The sequence below is a fragment of the Cynocephalus volans genome, chromosome 16 (genome assembly GCF_027409185.1).
Source record: "Cynocephalus volans isolate mCynVol1 chromosome 16, mCynVol1.pri, whole genome shotgun sequence".
NCBI lineage: Eukaryota > Metazoa > Chordata > Mammalia > Dermoptera > Cynocephalidae > Cynocephalus > Cynocephalus volans.
Window position 1 is genome coordinate 42,409,386 of NC_084475.1, and position 19,377 is coordinate 42,428,762.

Here is a 19,377-nt window from a genome sequence, read left to right on the forward strand (position 1 = left end):
GCAAATACCCTGCTTCATACCAGCAGAGGGCTAGAAGCTCTAGGTTTTCTTCTCTGATGAGGATATATGGATCATGGACACCAGGAGCAACTGAGAGATGAAGTGAATATATGTGTACAAGATGCTGAGACACCCAGCTCTCCTTCCTGCCAGAGGGCCCAGGAGGCTGACAGCCAGGCCTTTCCCCTCCAAGCAAGAAATGGAAAGCATCTTCCATAGGGAATCTGACCAGCTCACCAGCAAAGACTGAAAGATACTAACATTGGTTCCACTATCAGAGTCCAGCCAGATCACCTTTCAGGGAAGCCTTGCCAACAAGCCCCACTCAGGTGCTGAAGTGTCCAGTCACTTTACAGTCTGAACAGACAAGGATGTCCAAAAAACTGAGGAAAACCTCCATTATGAAAGACACAGACTAAAACAAAAAGAAAAAAGGCAACTTGAATGAAAATTGAGACTAAAAAGGGAGAGGAGACAAAAATCAGGGCAAAATAAAAAACATAATCCTAATATTCTCAGAGAGAAAGAATGACAACTATGAAATAAGAAATGATTGCTAAAAAATGAAAATTCTTAGACAATGTGGTAACGGAAATTAAAAACTCAGTGGAAGGATTAGGAGATAAAGTTGAGGAAATCTCTCCGAAAACAGAACAGAAAGATAAGTAGATGGAAATGAAGAGAGAAAAGTAGATAAAATTGGAGGACAAATCCAGGAGATTTTGTATGGATAAAAGGAATTACAGAAAGAAAGAAAATAGAGAGAAGTAAATAATAATAATAATAATAAAAATTTAAGAAAGTTTCCCCAAACTCAAAACATGAGTTTGCAGATTCAAAAGGTCCTCTGAGTGCTCAGGACACTGGTTAAAAACCAACGTACACCAAGGCATGCCATTGTGAGATACGGAGACACTGGCTGGAAGAAGTTTCTGGAAAGAAAATACAGCCATATACAGAAGATCAGGAATCAGAAAAGTACTGAATTTCTCAATGGTAACTGGAAACTAGAAGATAATGCAGCAAAACCTTCACAAGTTTGAAAAAAAAAAAAAAAGATTTACAACCTAAAACTCTACGCCAGCTAACCTATTGCTCAAGTGTCAGGGTTGGAATAGAGACTTACATAAGCAAGGCCTCAAATATTTTGTCTCCTTTGAATCCTTTTCATACTGCAGGATGTGCTCCACCAAAACGAGGAGTAAACCAAGAAAGAGGAAGATACAGGATAGGACAAACAGGGGCACCAACACAGACAAGAGGTGACTAGGACCCCCAGAAGGAAGACCCCGAGGTAACATATGTACGTCAGGCCCCAGAGGCAACTGGTCCAGACTACAGCAGATCAGAGGCTCTGGGGGAAACTTGTGCAATATGATGAAATGAACAGAATCCAAGGCATCTAAATGGTTTAAGAAACAATGAAGGAAATTGGTGGAGAGCTTGCTGTTCCATTAAGAAAAAATACATAGAAAACTAAGCAAACAGAAGAATAACGCAATTATTTATTACAAGGAAAACAAAAAGTCATACAGGAATGAAAAACTAATCATTGTATATCATAATATTCCCACAGCCATAACGAATTATTCAATATTGGTGTAAGCTCAATTATGATGTAACTACTGTATACCGGGAGACTGGGAGGGTGTGGGAGTGAGGGTGGGGGGCGGGAAAAGAGCAAAATCTTCATCTTCTATGAGGGCGTGTCAAAAGGGTTGTGGAGAGATTCGTACTATCTTTTAATTCTATTTTTCTACAAACTTTTTGAAGTAGCCTAGTACGGTGGGAAGTTAGTAGCTAATGGCTAAACCCGAAAGACCAAGATATAGCAAAATAAGCATGCTATTTAGAGATATGGAATTAATTGCCAAAGTAATCGGCCAAAAGAGTTGAATGTGGCTGCACCTGGGGACACTAAAGCGTAGGGGGAGGTGACAAGTGTCTGCTCTTTGTCTTAACAAATTTTATACAACTATTTGACTGTTAAACAACTCTGTGCATATACACCTGTCTCAGTACTGGACAGATCATCTAGGCAACAAACCAACAGAGAACAGTTAATCTATCGGATGCAGAGAACACATACTATGATTATTAGATGGGGGAAGGGAAGGGGGAAAGGAAAAGGGGAGGGGGAGGGGGAGGGGAGAGATTGGGTAAGGGGCATAAAGAATAAGTATGATTTGTAACAATGAATATGCTAATAAAAAACTGTGCATATAATGTTGATACAAACATAAATAAATAAAGGGCTAGAGGACATGATGACATGTCCCTTCCATTTCCAAGTGTCCATGATGTGCTCAGGGTGAGTTTTGCTACTGGGATTGAGAAGCACCAGGAGGAGGGGTGGGGAAGGTGAAGAAGGAAAGACTTGAGCCATTTTCCAAAAGAGCTTGAACTTGGCTTTGGCACACCTGCCTGCTCTTCTGTCCTAATGCAGTGATGACGAAGGAAATGGCTGGTGACAGCAGCTGGAATTATGAGGGCATCGACCCAGATGCACTCACATCTAAATGAAAGATAAAACACCTTTTCCCAGACTAAGTGCTTAAATACTCAGAAGTACCCTCCAGTGTGATGAGAAACAATGAGAGCAAAAACAGAGAAACTCTATCATTATTTTCTTCCCAAGTAGCCATCAGGATGACATTTTCATTTTAGCCAAATCCTTCACTGAGAAAACAAGTCTGATCATTTTTAGGTTCTTTTGTGACCTTCCAAACACTAATTTTTAATATGGCTGGCCAGAAAAATAATGAGCTCTTTTACATCACTATATATTTCATCTTTATTACTTTATCCTTGAAAACAGTCTATTAAATAATTGCATTTTAGGTTAATGTTATTCTGAATGGAGAGTTTATCATTGCCTCCTAATTCCTTCATTACACTTACTTAATTCTCCTGCCACCCACACCTATTATGAGCTAAAGGCAACAACAGTCAGGTTGTGGTAGATGCAGTGTCTGCAGGGAGGCTGGGCCCGCTCAGTTCTCTGAAGTCAGTGAGTTCTCAGCAGCAGTTTTACTTTGGGGACTTCCATGGTGAAATTCTTTCCCCCAAAGACCAACAAGCCATCTAAATCACAGGAGATAAAGCTGGCTACTGTGGGATAATTTCACAGATAACAGGAGGATGAAACAGAGGATGTCAGGATCAACTTTAGACCTGCCTTGGAAGAAGTTATGTTTGTTACTCTTCCTGTATATTTGAGGTATATCCGAGAAACAAAACTAAACATGGGATTCTGGCAGACCCTGCGCTAGATGGCCCCTGGGTGGAGGAACTGGTAACACGAGCCTGGGGAAGTTCACCCATTCAGGATCGCAGGCCCTGGCAGTCACTGCTGCTTTGTATGTGACACAAGAGCCAGACCAGAGGCCAAGGCTCAGAGGGAAATGTAACTGGTGGGCCAAAAGGCAACGTCTCCCAGAGAGACCAAGGTGAAGGTGGATGAATCGAGACAGACAAGCCTGTGGGGGGCTCCTCGGCCAGGATTTGTCTAGGGTGGGAAGCTAATTTGCATAAGCCCGGCTTCACCAAAGGATACCACTAGCTGCCAGCTGCCAAACGGATAGAGCAAAATGGTCAGGATCGGCAGGGGACTTCTCAGGGTCCCGAAGGAACAAACCGACCTTTAAGCAGAGAGGGAGAGTCAGTGAAGCCCAGAGGATCAGAAAGAGAGTTACTCTGCTTAAGTACGAATTGAAGGATCTCTGTAGACTCAGGAGGTCAAGAATAGCTGCTGAGCAGAAACCAAGTCTGGCCTCAGGTCAGAGGTCCTGAGCTAGGAAGCAGATTTGGGGTAGGCTGGGGTAGCATTTCCCAGAGGTGTTGCTAACTTAAAATTCCTTTAAGGAAAGGGTGCTTTTGCTTAGGATCCATCCAGGCAGGCTTGAAGTAGGAGAAAGCAACTGAGGTCCTGTTCTCTTTACTATAATCTAAAAACACATCCATTTTGCTATGGTTTTATATTTCGGGCATTACATGTTATGTCCTTTTAATTCCTTAAAGAGCCCAGCTGTGTCTCAGCTGAACCATAAGGCAGACATTGTTTCACTACTCAATAAGGCTAGAGAGGGAGAGGAGATTACCTCCAAAGAACTTTCCTCTTACACACTGGTGTGCCTAAGAATTCCTTGAGGAGCTTGCTAATATGCAGATTTCAAGGTCCTATTTCTAGATACAGGTACATAGACGTAGGAACTGATCACACTGAGAAGTACTTTTCTAGAGGTTCAATGAAGGACGGAAGAGAATTGGGAAGGGTCTATAGAGTTCCACCACCAGCAAAGCATTCTTCCAGAGGTATGGCACTAACAGCTGAAGTCAAGGGACATAAAGGTGTAGTTTTTTGGTCCCAGAACTAAGAGACAGAATAAATAAAGAGGTTTTTTTTGGTAAGTTAGGATATCCAAAGGTTGGCTGGCAGTTGACTACTGTTTTTTTTTTCCAGTATGACATCCATAAAAAAAATCTTAGTAATACATTGTAAAGCTGCACAACTATGCCAGTTGTCGGGTTGAGGCAATAGCTACGCTAATTGTATGGCTAGGCATTTCATAACTAAAGCCAAAACGTTTCATTATTTTAGTTATACTAAGTTTCCATTTGTTTTGTCAGGGCTAGGGCTCAGACCCTCCAAACCCATTGTACAGACTGGGTCACCAGACCCCTCACATGCCAGGCTGGGTCACAGACCCCTCACACACAGGTCCATGCTAGGTAATTGGGAAAAGATCCCGGGAGCCATTGGCAGACGACACGAGCTCAGTCCTCAGCAGTAGTAGCAGCAGCAGCGCCAGTGACCTCTTGGTGCATCCTGGGCCCTGGCAGCAACAGCTTGCAACAACAGCCTCCAGCAGCAGTAGTAGCCTCCCTGCAGCCCCCCAGGGGCATCCCAGAGGCAGGGGGCCCCATGGATCAGAGCCACTCGTCCTTTATAATTAAGTCCATAACCCAGGACACCTGGGCAGACATACACAATTACATTAGACAATAGCTAAGGAACACCTGGGCACACAAGTATATTTACATCAAATGCTCAGCAAAAGGCTGAACATCTGAGGGGCCCTGACCATTTTCCTATATTTTCCCTACATACATGAAAAGCATAGAAATATTACCATGCAGCAATTTTTCAAAATGTGAGCATTCTTTGAATTAATGTTGAATCCTGAATTACTCTTCATAAAATGCCAGATATCTGAAAAATTCACTTCAATTTCCTGCCCATGCAGAAATATACGAGGGATCATTTGAAAAGCTAATCACTTCAGATGTAATTCTATAATTTGTCAAAAGAAGAAAAAAAGGCATCTGGTAAAATCCAGGTGCAGACTAATGTGATGTAAAACCATGTTTTTTTTTTTTTTTCTGGGGGTGGAGAGGGGAAGCTAAACTAACAGGCATATTATGAAGCTTCTATCAGGTTCCAGTTTTCTCTGCATGTGCCCAGTCACACTGGAAAGAGATGTGACACCACTCAGGTTCAGCAGTAATCCCAGCATGCCTATGATGATCCTAATTCCTAAAATGAGGTATCCTTTTCTTGGGAAGCTGGGGAACAAAGGAGGTTTTTGCTTCAGAATCCTGGGGAGTGTTATTTTCCGCTACACGTGTCACCATTTGCTTGATAACCTAGTTTCCTAACACCAGGAAAACGTTAAGTCCTCTTCATTACAAGAAGGATGGAGGTTCCACCCTATTTTTTCCCCAACTATGTGTGTGCTCCAGACTCAATTTTATTGAGCTGATGAGATGGGGTGGGGTGGTGGGTTCATAAACGAGGTGTTGGTCATACAGTAAAAGTGTTTTGCTAGGGCAAGGCTGGTGGCTACCCTGCTTCCAAATTGTGTCTGTGGCACTATCACAGGGGGCCTCACCTGGGTTCCTCAGCCTTACAAACCTCTTTGTGGAATTCTTGAGCTAGAACCTTTCTACCTACCCCATGCGTTTGGAATTCGTTAAGACACTTCTATAAGTATTTACAACCAGCAACTACTCTATCGCAGCACCAGGGAAAGTGTATTGACTGTCAGACTTACTTGTTGGTAAATACTGGCATCTTTAATTGCACAGATCATTAAAAAAATTACAGCTACTTACATACTACTGTTACACTGGCATGTTAATAAATTGGTTCTATGATTCCTTTTATAAGAATCGTAATTGATTCTTGTACCTGCATGCATACCCTACCTTTGTAAAGCTTTCATCTCTGTAATTTTTTTTTTTAAGACCTTGCCTCTATCTAGTTTTTTGTTGTTGTTTTAATATCTTAACATTTACATACTGGCCAGCTGCCAAAATTTTTTTAACATTTATTTGCACATGCTTGTGGGATACAGCTTTTGGTTTCAACACATGCATACACGGCACAATGATTCACTTAGTGTAGGTAGCATAGTTTTGTGCCCAGTAGTGCACCACTTTTCCTCCCTCCAACCCCCCACCTCTGGTGACCATTATTCTACTCTTTACTTCTATGAGAATCACTTTTTCTTTTCTTTTTTTTAGATTCCACATATAAGTGTTAATCTAGTTTTTGCTCTGTGTATTGGAGCTGTTATTTACATATTGTCTCAACTCTACTTTGCAATGCAGGGGCCGAGAGTCTGTAAACTACATTCTGCAGGCTCCTTTGCCAGGTTCTGCTGGTCGAGACACTGCAGGAGACAGATGAGAAGGTGGAAAAGGATAGAAGCCTCTGGCCCTCTTCTCTCTCATTTTCCTTTCTTCCTTCTTTGGGTGGTGTCTCTGGAGGTGGCTGTGTTCCTGCCACTCTCCCAGCTCTTTAGGTGGTGTCCTCCTCCATTGTCCCTGCTCCTGGGGTGGCAGCAGGTCCCTAGGTGGAAGCCCGCCTTAGTGACTCTAAGTTTTGGTAAACTTGGCAGGGCCAATGCTGGCTCTGTTTCCTGCAGTCACTTTCCTGGGTGTCTGCAACTTCTCCCTTCAGTCTTCCAGCCTTGCCACAGTCTGTAACCAATCACCTTTGAAATTCCAAGTGTGTTTTCTGTTTCCTGGGATGGACTCTGACTAATAATGTACTCTATGATGGCTTTTTTTTTTTTTTTGCCACAATTACATCTTGCCCCTTACCATGGAACTTATGTGGACACTACAAGGTGTCGGTGTCTTGAAGCACTTGGTTATTTTATTTCAACAAATGCTTTAACGGGACTTACTATATGCCAGGAGGTATTATAAGTGCTTTCCAATTATTACTTCATTTAATCTTTATAACAACCCTTTGGGGGCAGTAGTATAATGATCCACATTTTACAAATGAGGAAACTGAGGCACATACAGTAAAGTAACTTGCCCAATGTTAGACAGCTAGACGTAGTAGTTTGAGGGCTAATGCCCTAAGTGATATTTTATAATAATGATAGAGCAAGAGAAACACTTGAGGTGGCAGGCCAAGAAGGACTGTCTGTAAGGTAGGAGTGACCAGATAAAAAGCATAAAAGCACAAGGAGTCTGGAGAGGTCAGATTCCATATTCAGCATCAACAAGAGCATGATCCTGTGAGGGGCGGTGCAGCCCTGGACAGGTGTCCACGTACAGCAGGTGCCCGATGTCCACAGCAGACACTGCACGTGTGCTCCATCCCTTCCGTGAGGTTAGGGTTAGAGAACTGGAATCACCAGGAAGCTCTTGCAACCAACTTTCTTCTCCCCTCGTTTTATAAGTAATAAAGGTTCCTGTTAATCTCGCTACGTCAACAGAAGATACAGGACTTTCTAAATCAAGCAGAAATATCTAACAAAAGTCTCTTCTCTCTTATAATGTAGTGATATGGCGTTCCCCTGGAGAGTCGGAAATAAAAACTTGAGGAAATAGCTATTTTAGGTTTCTTATGAATTTAAATCAATATGATATATTTTTAAAGTGTTTGAATATTCTGTTGCTAACATCTTAAGAAATGAAAATACTCAAAATTACCTGGAAAAAGAAAAAATAGATGAGGAAGAAGAGAACTTGGCAGATGTCACTGAATTTTCGTTAAAGGCATCATCTAAAACTTGCCTAATGCGACAGTGCAGATGAGGGCAGCTGCTGAATAACCGAGGCTCAAACCTTATCTTCTATTTCAGTGCTATGGGTGGACGTCATGGCTCCACTTTTCAGCCATATGGACTTTGGAAAGTTACCTAATGTTGCTAAGCATCAAATCCTCACCTGTAAACTGGAGATAATAAATATACTTACCTTACAAAGCTGCTGTGAGAATTATATGACTTCATGCACGTAAAAGGCTTAACACAGACCCTTAATAAGGTCCAATAATGAGCTATTATTGTATTTGTTATTGCTAATACTATTATTGATGATTTGAAATATGACTAGTACTATGATAGAAAAATTACCTTAGCAATGACGTTTTTAATAAGAAAAATTAGCCAATGACTTCTAAAACAAAAATACCATTAACAGAAGTCCACCATTTTGCCTAATAACTAACCATTTAGTTATTAAGCAATTAAAAAAACGGGAGGGGGGGAGGGTGGTGGTTCAAACACAGGGCCAGAATTCATATTAGGAAAAAACCAACTAGCCTTCTGTGCATAGCACAGAAAAAGGATAAAAGGATGATATGAGAAGTATTTGGAGACCATGATGTAAGGCTGGTCTGGTGAAAAGAACAGGAGACTTGGACCCTAAAGACCTGTGTTCCAGCTGAAGACCTACTAGCATGCTGTGTGGCCTTGCATATGACATCTAAGGTGTCTCCATTTTCATTTCCTGATCTTTTAAACAAATCTAAATGAAGATCTCTAAACTTCTTTGGGATGGCTCTATTCGTATGTCTTTAAATCTGAGTGGTAAGCAATTTGTGGGGAGGGGCTTGTGGCTAAAGGCAACATTTCTACCCCTCTCCTAGGTTTGCGTTATCTAAATGTAGAAGAAAGTGGTACAGGATCACTGTCACATCTCCTGGGTTAGCCTCTGAGGTCTCGAATGCTGGACTCATCAATTAGGGAGAGTTTGCCTTTATCTGCAAATGACCAGTGGCTTTTCCTCTGACATATTTGTCCTTCTCACGATACTCCAAATGTCTCCTGGATGAGCCAACTATTAGAAATAGCCACTAGCAAAACCCAAGACTGGGTAGGGTGGTGATGCTGGTAAAGGCCTCTTTAATGGGGAAAGCATGGACATATTGGAATGAAGTAGGCTTTCCTTCCTTATGCATAATCAGACCTTTAGCTTTGCTGCCAACTGTGCAGGAAATCATGAAAAGAATTAATAATCATGTGTGCAACCTATTTCTACAACACTAAATTGAATCGCTCTTATCTTTGAGATAAAACACATTGTCCTCTTATTTTGTAGGGCTCAATTTATACCTCCTTTAAAAGAACAGACTTCTTACTCAGGAAGAAAAATTCAAGTATCAAAAATTCAGAACTTAAATCCCACCATTTTACTGGGAAGTTAAGTGTCCATGACAGGTTCTCACTATTCACATGATCTGCATGCTCTACCACAAAACTGCACAGGGGAACTTGGAAATATATAATCAGCATGTTAAATATATTCATTTAACATGATACTATTTTTTTCTTTGCTTCCTAGTCAATTTTCAAAGTACGCTTAAAAAAAAAAAGAATTGCTATTAGAATTTTTGAAATGATAAAGAATAATCCTTAAAAAAAAAAAGGAACAATACTAAGAGACAACAAGTTTCCCACTGCAGTATATAACTGAGGTGTGGAGACATCCAGGTGCTAATCAATACCTTGCAAAGTTGAGTCTAAAAAGACTGGCAGAATGACAACTGCTAGCTGAAGTATTTACAGATTATTTTAGCATAGATATGCACAGCATAATGTCAAAATGGGAAAACAGACCACTTAGCCTGACAGGAAAATGATTCATAGATAAAGAAAGAAAAAAATCTCACGTGAATTATAACATCAATATTCAACACATTTTCTGTCTTTCTTTTTTCAACACGATTTCTTTCTAGACTATCTACATTGGGCATTAAAACTCAGAGGCAAAATGAGATTTAGAATAGGGTCTATTTATGGCCTCAAGAAACAACACATAGGACAAAAAAGAAACAACAGAAATAAAAATATGACAATTTCTTTTCGGTTTGCTGGTGAGGTCTCTCAACTGAATGATGAGGGCTGGGCACGGTGGGTCCAGGAAATAGGGACACTGACTCCCAGGAGTTCTCATGCCATTACATCTCTTCAGGATTCTTTGGTGCCTTTCTGCCTCTTTTCCTTATGACTTCCTTGAGGCAGTGATTAAGATCCGATCCTCTCGCATACATCAAGGCTAAAAGCAGAAACCCTACAGGAGCAGGCAGACGACAGGTCAGATGAATGAAGCAGAGGGTGGGGATCTGGAGGGTCCAGGGCTCTCCCCTCTAGCTGATAAATGCCAGGAGGAAATGGAACCAAGTGGTGCCAAGGCTAGTGATTTTTCAAAAGAATCTGAGTATTTTAGTGATGCTGCTTCATTTTTAAATATTAGCTCCTTTAAAAAGAATCCTGGGTTTGCTGAAAGGCTTTTTGTTGAGTTATATCCCATTGGTGGGGGACCCACTTGGCTGTGGCCCAAGCTGCAGTGGATGAGTCCCAGGACTGCCAGCCCATAGCCCACTCCCACAGCCTTTCCATAGACTTTGTAAGCACTCAATCCCCTGGATTAAGTCCCTTTTTACTTAAAATGGAGTGGTTTCTGGTTCTTGTAACTGATCCTTGACTGATAGCAAACTACAACTTGGAAATACAATGCCAAAGAAGATTTATTTAAAACAATTCACTTCAAAAAAAGAAAAAAAAATTATAAGTAACTGATTTTTTAATTTTCCCCATCCAAATCTATATGCTAGCCAGATTAGCATATTTTTTATGCCGATTATTTAATTGTCATAAATAAAAGTACCAAGAATTAAAGCACAGCTCGGGGAGCATGCAGAGGTGGAGCATGCAGTGGTAGTTTCCAGGCTGGCCAAGGACTGGGAGTCAGGAGGAGGCCAGATCCTGCGGAAACCTTACAAATACCGAAGAGTTTAATACCTCTGCCCAAGATACTGTATACTTTACCACCACCATTCCTGCCACCATAAAACAAACAAAAAATACTTTCATTTTTGTGCTGAAAATTTCAGTAAATGACTTAGCACATCCGATTATATGACCCTGATAATTATCACTGTAGCAATGTAAAAAAGCACCATGGCTTCACATGATAATAGTTTCTGACCTTGCTAAGAACTTCCTGCAACTTTCCAGCTATCTTTTGAGCTATTTATATCTGAGGGCAAAAGAAATTTATACAGACCATGTATTTATCAGCTGCACCACACATATAGAAAAAAACTGTTGTTTGACTAAGTTACATATCAAATTTGAACACTCAACTTACACATTAATATTAGGTATTACACATTAATAGTCACTTTAAATTTCTCCAATCCAAAGAGGCTAACAGAATCAAATGACTTTTACACAGTTCAGGCAAGTTAAATAATTTATAATGGAACCTTATTTGTTGGCCCTCAGAGCAGAACAATCCAAACTCAGGCCCAGCTAAGAACTGTGGCTCACCTTCACTTGTTCTGCTTTTCTGGACCTAGAGTGGCTACATAACCTGCTACCTACCTAATCGTGTATCTTCCCACATGAGACAGGAACGGCAACAGAAAAGAATTCCTGTAGCAGGTCCAATTACCAAACTTGACTTGCCAAAAGACCAGGCTAGGATCTATAGATATGCATACATTAAAACTGAATTTACCATACTGATTCTTCTCTGTGGAAGTGAACCTAGCTGCTAGCCTAGAGGTGGAAAATGACCTACGGCATAAGAAATATTTCACCTGCATAAATTTGATCTTAATTCTTCAGAGAGCTAGATTTCACCAAGAACTAGTTTAACATTCAACAGATAATTATCAAGAGCCTCTACCTGTTAGTCTTTTTCCTGGAATTTAAATTAGTTATAAAGCTGCATATATAAAAATAGAAAATAAAACAGTGAATCTTATAGACAATGTTGTGATTTCTTTGTAAAGATGTCCTTTTATATCACTAGAACTGATGTTCAAGAATATTTTGTGTAAAAAGAGAAAATACCAAATTAAAAATTACCTTTTTACCTAAAAAATTTCAGTAACCTACCCCATACTTAAGTCCACATTAAATGTTGGAGAGCCACTGTATGAATTTCCTATTGCTATTTTAAGAAATTACAGTAGTCCCCCCTTATCCATGGAGGATATGTTCCAGGAACCCCAGTGAATGCCTGAAACGGCTGGTAGTACTGAATCCTGTATATACTATATTTTTTTCTATACATACATATCTATGATAAAGTTTAATTTATAAATTAGGCACAGTAAGAGACTAACAATAATAACTAATAATAAAATAGAACAATTATAACAATACACCAGCACCACTCTTCTTGTGCTTTAGGGCCATTATTAAGTAAAACAAGGGTCACCGAACACAAACACTGTGATATCGCGACAGCTGGCCTGATAAACTAGCCTGCTACTAAGTGACTCATGGGCAGGGAGCGTCTACAGTGTGGAGATGCCTAACAAGGGGAGATTCATATCCTGGGTGGGACAAAGCGGGACAGCATGAGATTTCATCACACTACCCAGAACATCACCCAATTTAAAACTTAAAAATTGTTTTTTTCTGGAATTTTCCACTTAATATTTTCAGACCATGGTTTACCATGGGTAGCTGAAGCCACAGAAAGTGAAACCATGGATAAGGGGAGACTAACAAGTTTAATGGCTTAAAACAACACAAATTTATTACCTTACAGTTCTGGAGGTGAGAAGTCCTAAAATTCTAGCTGTTGGTAGGGCTGTTTTCCTTCGTGGAGGCCCTAGAGGAGAATTCCTTTTATTGCCCATTTTAGCTTCTAGAGGCTACCTGCATTCCTTGGCTCATGGCCCCTTCCACCTGAAAGCCAGCAGCACAGCACCTTCAAATCCTCCTCTCTCTCTCTGACCTCTGCTTCTGGTGTCACATCTCCTTCTCTAACTCTGACCCTTCCGTCTTGCTTTTATAGGACCCTGTGATTACATTGAGCCTATCTAGGTTATCTTAGAACCCTTAACTTAACCACATCTGCAAAGTCCCTTTTGCCATATAAGGTAACATTTTCACAGGTTCCAGAAATTAGGATGTGGACAACTCTGGGGGGACATTATTCTGTTTACCATAGTCACTAAGGTCACACATAGGAAAAGAGAACATTAAAATGTCTTTGCAGTTATCTGTGTAATATTAACCAAGAGTGCTTGCTTTAAAAAAATCCATTCATAAGAAATTACTAAAATAGAAATGATAAAAGTTTGTCTTCTTCCATAAAGTTATATAATTTCCATATGACATAATTATTAATTGTAAAGAAAAAACATGAGGGTTTTCTCTCAGATGTACTTTTGCCACAGTAAAAACCAAGCATGTTCTCTCTCTCCTGCTTACCAGGCAGGTGGCAGGCACATGCTGGTTGTTAGGGACAACATGTTCTCATCCAGAGATACCGGCTGAGGTCTGACGTTGATGTGGTAACAGCCTGCTCGGTAATTTGATAGCACTAATATTACCTGTTTGAATAAAGCGTAGTCCTGTCGTGTGGATCATGTTCATTGACATATAAGGAAGAAGATGAAATCGTGGTCGCCAAGGAGGCAGCTTCAAACAGTGATGGAGTGCTCGGCACCAGGTCAGGTCTGCGTCGGCATCCCAGGGCTGGGTAACAAAAGCAACACACACACTCACCAATCTCAGTAATAAATGATGCTTTAGCATCTATAATAATCTAAATGAGTCAAAAGCATTCATTTTACATACCAGGCTGTAAAATAAATTATGAATTAACCGTGATCTTCTGCTCTACAAGTAGAAATGTAAAATAACTTCTTGCAAAGAGGTTAAACAGAAAGGAAATTGCATTAATTTACAAAATGGCTTATGGAAATGACATTATAAACATTCCATTAAAAGCCTAATAAAGTGATTTACCATTTCAAAAAGGTGGCAAAAAAACCCTCCTAGGTATCTAAGGGGATAATTTGACAGAGATTAAAAGGATGACAGGCAGGAAACCTGCTTTGCCCTCTCTGTAACAGATACAGAATTATGACTCTCAGTTTAGATCTAAGGACTCAGATTTTTCAAGAGCTAGGAAACAAATACTTCAACAGACCAGCAGTCAGCTATATCTGAACCCCATCTGAGCCCACACATATCTTTGGACATTATCTAGGGCTCTTCTGGACATTATATTTCAACAGCAAGGCTACCTTTTTAAAAGTGAGAAAACTATTATTTCTTCTTTAAAACTTAGGGACCCATGAAAATGCTTATGCAAGACCCTTGTCAGGAAAGAGCAACGTTCCAGGCTGAGCAGTGACCCATGCCCCATCTCTCTGTGGACTCCATGTGGACTGTGTTTCATCATTCCCTCGAACTGAATTAAAGCAGATTGTAATAAATACAATATAACCTAAGGTGTTTCTAGTATTCCTTTATAGTCACAACAAATTCGAAATTAGGTATTTTCCGTGAGTGAACAGGAAATGACCCTTCTAGGCACGATCACGTGAGTGTGAGGTTCTGGACTTTGGATTTGAAGGGACCTAGATACTGAGGTAGAGAGGCATGGAGGGAAAACAGGGCCAGCACGGGAAGGGGCCGACTCCTGCCTGGAGACTGGATAGCACATTGAAATGTATGGATGGTAGAGCTCTGCCTCTGATTCAGGTCCAAAGAACTGCCACAATGAAAAACAGATGATGACCACATAGAACCACCAAGAACCAAAGTATTCAACATCCAAAAATTTGAAAGGCTTTAATTTAATGTGACACCTGGCTTATAATTTTCAATAACTTCTCATTAAATAGACAAATATGAAATCTCTCAATAACATTGAAAACGGGGTCTGAAAAATAACTTGACTTTTGATTCTAATGAATTGCCACTAATTATAAGGCAGATGGAGCTGGACATTGAACAACTAATGCAGACTTAGGTCGTGGGCATACCCAGCTTTACTTCATCAACCAGAGACTTACCTGCGTGGCATAATATAGAAAAACACAGGCTGGCCAGTTAGCTCAGTTGATTAGAGTGCGGTGTTATAACACCAAGGTCAAGGGTTAAGATACCCATAAGGGTCAGCCACCAAAAACAAACAAAAAAACCACTATCGGTCCAGTGACTCAGTCCCAAGTCATACTTCATCGAAACATTGGGTAGCTGACCCCTCAACCCCTGAGGAACAGCACTGTGAGATAGAGAACTATTTCCTCATGCTCCTACATCGTTCAGTCTTTTTCTAAAACCAGTGTGGGAGGCAGAATTCTAAGATGACCCTCAATGGCCCACACCCTGGTATGATCTCCCTTTGACTGTGGGCAGAACCTGCAAGTATGATATTATTCCTTTGATTATGGTATATGACCCGGCAAAAGGGATTTTGCAGATGTAATTAAGGTTACTTTGAGTTGATTACTTTGGACTTAGCTAAAGGGGAGGTTATCCAGGGGGGTGCAACCTAATCACGTGAACCCTTTAAATCTGGGTCTATAGGTCAGAGACAAGAAGTAAGTGATTCTAAGTGTTGGGGGAGACTGACTTGAGGAAATTCTCCATCTGAAGATGGAGGGGGCTGCATGGCAAGGAATGTGGATGCTGAGCACAGTCCTTGGCTGTCAGAAAGCAAAGAAGGGGACCTCAGGCCAACAACATGAATGAACTTGGAAGAGGATTCTTCTGTGTGCCTCCAGATAAGAACTTAGCCCAGCTGACACTTTAATTTCAGCTTCTGAGATCCTGAACAGAGAACCCAGGTGAGCTGTATATAACCAGTCTTCTGACGACACAACTGTCAGCTGATAAATGGGTATTATTTTGAACTATTAAGTTTGTGGTAATTCCTTACATGGCAAGAAAAGTAATATAGCCTGAACATACTGAGAATGCCAGAAAACAAATGGTTAAAAACTAGAGTGGAAATTTGGTGATGAGACTTGGTATACTCTGAAAGGGGGGGTCCCCAAGTACAGGGCGTTATTCCACTTTTTTTTTTGGTGGCTGGCTGGTTCAGCAGTCTGAACCCTTGACTTTGGTGTTGTAACACTGTGCTTTAACCAACTGAGCTAACTGGCCAGCCCCCAAGTACAGAGCATTATTAAGAGGCCAAACCTTGAGCAGGAAGAGGACTGTAAAAATAAACTCATTTTATAATAGCAAGTTACATTTTCAAAGAATATGCTCAATAGGTTTTTCTTAGACCTTCAGAGACTGTTTCAAGTATAGCATCTCTAAATTTGAAGCAACATGTCCAAGAGTTCATCTGAAAAAAGCACAATATGTGCACTACTTCCTATTTTTCCAGACTTTCTGGATACCGTGTAGTGTATTTACTATAGTTTTCCCTCCAGATTAACAATTAGACTCATTACTTTAACTTTAGAGGCCATATTGAGCATACTATTTGAAAGTTTAATAAAGTCTAAAAATAAGTTGATCCTGTTTCCCAGACTGCAGTTGCCTGTAGTTTTATGTGTATTATCAGAAAACCAGATAGTATGGTGGGGGAGGCACCAGTGCAGGGTAGCTTAGGGGAAGTGGGTGGCCTGCCAGGAATTGGAGCCATCAAGTCTGGGGGAGGATCAAGGGGTATTCATTAATTTTTGGTGAAATCACTAACTCTGGGTAAGAGTTGGTTTAAGGCAAGATGAGAAAGAAAGCAAGCTTGTGGATAAGAGCTACAGAAGAAGGGGATTGGAGTAACATCCTATTTGATGGACTCTGAAGAAAAGAAACCCCCAGAGAAGATCTTATCTTCTACAGGAAGTAGAAGACATTTTCAGAAAATGTTGAGATTCTCAAAGGAATCTATTGATAGAAAAACCTAAAATTTCACTTCCCCTTATTGGATTAGAAGAGAAAAACCAAATGATCAACTCCGCAACTAGAGAAAAGCATTTGATAAAATTCAATACTCATTCTTGATGAAAATTTTTAGCAAACTAGGATAAAAAAGGAACTTTCTTGCCCTGATATGGTTATCAAATATAGCAAACTTCTTTTTCAACGGTGAAACATTAGAAGCATTCCCTTTAAAATCAGGACAAGGCAAAGCTGCCCACAGTCACCACTTCTATTCATCATTGCAAGAAAGCAAAAGGTATGAGGTCTGTGTAGTAGCAACAAACAGCCAGAAAACCCAATGCTGAAAAAAGATACAACTTCGAAAGACAGAAAAAAAAAAAAATCTATGTCTATATTTCTATATCCATAAAGGAATAAATATAACCAAAGGTAGTTACACATGGCATGCAAAGACAATATTATAAAACTTTAAAAAAACTTCATTAAAGAAGACATAAATAAATGAAGCAATAACTTATTGCTACATTGTGTGTGTGCATGTATGTGTATGCATTTGTGTATATGCACAGAATAAGGTCTAGTGATAAAAACAGCAAAATGCTAGTATTCGTTATCATCAGGTAGCCGGATTATGGATTTTTTTCTTTTTGAATCTTTTAGTATTTTCTAATTTTTACCATAAACCATAAATTGTATTATTTATGTGATATTTGAAATGTACAAGAATTGTGTCATCCTGTACGTATCCTTTTAAAACATTTAAATGACTTCATTTCTTAGAGCAGATAGTTTCTAATTTTTCTACTGACTGTGAATTTACATTACTTGTATAAATAAATCACAAGAAGTTTTTATTTCTTTTTTTTTAAAGTGACATATCTTTACCTTCTTCATCAAGGCTGCTAAAACTTTGTCCTTCGGTCAGCAAATCTCGCTTCTCATCCTGCCATTCCTGGCTAACTGAGGACACAATCTCCTGTGAGGTTGCCTTTAAGGCAGCAATGGAATTGCACCGTTTCTTGGAAGGTGAGGCCTTCAAAGCTAGATGGAAGGAAAAAGGAGAGACAAATAAAGACACTTATTATAAAACTGCATTAATATTTTATTTATAAAATTAATATTTTATTTAATATGTTATTAACATTTTAGTCATTATTTGAGTTGAAGGCAGGAGTCTTATTTTTTATATGTATATGTGTGTGTACGTGTCCATATATATATGGATATGGAAGGGGAGATGAAATTGTCTGTATCTGGCCATATTATCTGTCCAAAATAACTTGATTTAAACCAGAATATCCGGGAATAAGAGTCAAAAATTTCTCTCCAGATTTTGAAATAAAGTCTTATTTGAAGTGAAAGTCAAATGTTTTGTTGCTAAAGAATAATTTTCCCTCTTTCAAACAATGTGATTCTAGTGCTGGGAGAAGGCTGAGTGAGTTGGTAGATGCAGATTAAAGTACGGAGAATTCTCATGACCCTAGTTTTATTAAGTTGGGACTGGGAATTTCTAAACATGCTAATGTTTAATCTTATACCCATGTTGCCCAATTTAGCCAAGTTACTTCTGGTTGCTTTTTCTTTCTGTGACTTTCCACTGAAAGTTCCTACCCTTTGGGTCTTTCTAGGTCATAGTTACGTCAGATACATAATTCACTCCCGATCTTTGTCCAAACCACATTATACAACTTCAGAAGTATGTTGGCAACCTGAACCAATGAAAATGTATTTCCCCATCAATCATGCTTGCTGGAGGCTGTGACTCTACACAGGACACATCAAGGGAAGCTGCTTAAGCAGCAGCCAGACCATCTCTATTTATATTCACTCTTTGTTGCAATAATTCTGCTTGGCTTAATACTGTTAGAGAATTTCCTTGGAGGGTAGGGGGAGAGGATGGTTGAGACTTGTTTATGCTTTCCCCTGAACTTGTTTTTGGCAGCATCTCTCCTCCTTTGGAGGTTTGCATGAAGGGGTAACCTCACAGCAAATGCATTAGAGTAATTGTGTTGAGCCTTGGGAATCTCAGAGCTTAGATTACACTGCTCACCTGGGGCCTTCCCACAGGCAGCTTGCAAGAACTTAATTGGAAAAGGACTTTGGGACACACGTCAGGGAAGAATAGAGGGCAATCTCTTCACTTAAAGAGAAAGATAGACTTATCTGTCCCACGAGCAGTCTCATAATCATAATATCATCATCAAAAATAACGTTTGTAGAGGGCTTTAGAGTTTGGAAGCCAGCATTCACACTGCAAATTTCAAATTATGCACATATGTGAGGTAGGCAGGCCCTCTTATAGGTCCAGAAACTGAGAGTAGATAGTTCTGACTTGTTCAAGGCCATAGACTAGAAAGCTTGAACTCCAGGTGTGTTTCTTTTTTTCTTAAGTTGCCTAATTGGTGGTTCATTTCCTAGCTCTTTTTTTAAAAATTATTTTTTATTTTTTAGAATAAAGAGATAATTCACTACCTCT

At 39.9% G+C, this 19,377-nt stretch overlaps 1 protein-coding gene across 3 annotated transcripts in view; it reads right to left on the minus strand.

Moving 5' to 3' along the window:
- Positions 1 to 19,377, minus strand: part of PIP5K1B (phosphatidylinositol-4-phosphate 5-kinase type 1 beta) — a 294,924-nt gene that overhangs the window by 52,132 nt on the left and 223,415 nt on the right. For 2 of the 3 annotated variants that reach the window (XM_063080588.1, XM_063080589.1), the window contains exons 12-13: positions 17,787 to 17,942; positions 13,604 to 13,748 (exon numbers count right to left, since the gene is read on the minus strand). In XM_063080588.1, the coding sequence (XP_062936658.1) occupies positions 13,604 to 13,748; positions 17,787 to 17,942 (301 nt within the window). Of the gene's footprint in view, positions 1 to 10,104; positions 10,318 to 13,603; positions 13,749 to 17,786; positions 17,943 to 19,377 lie in introns of those variants that run through there. The other variant, XM_063080590.1, reaches the window with a different exon arrangement.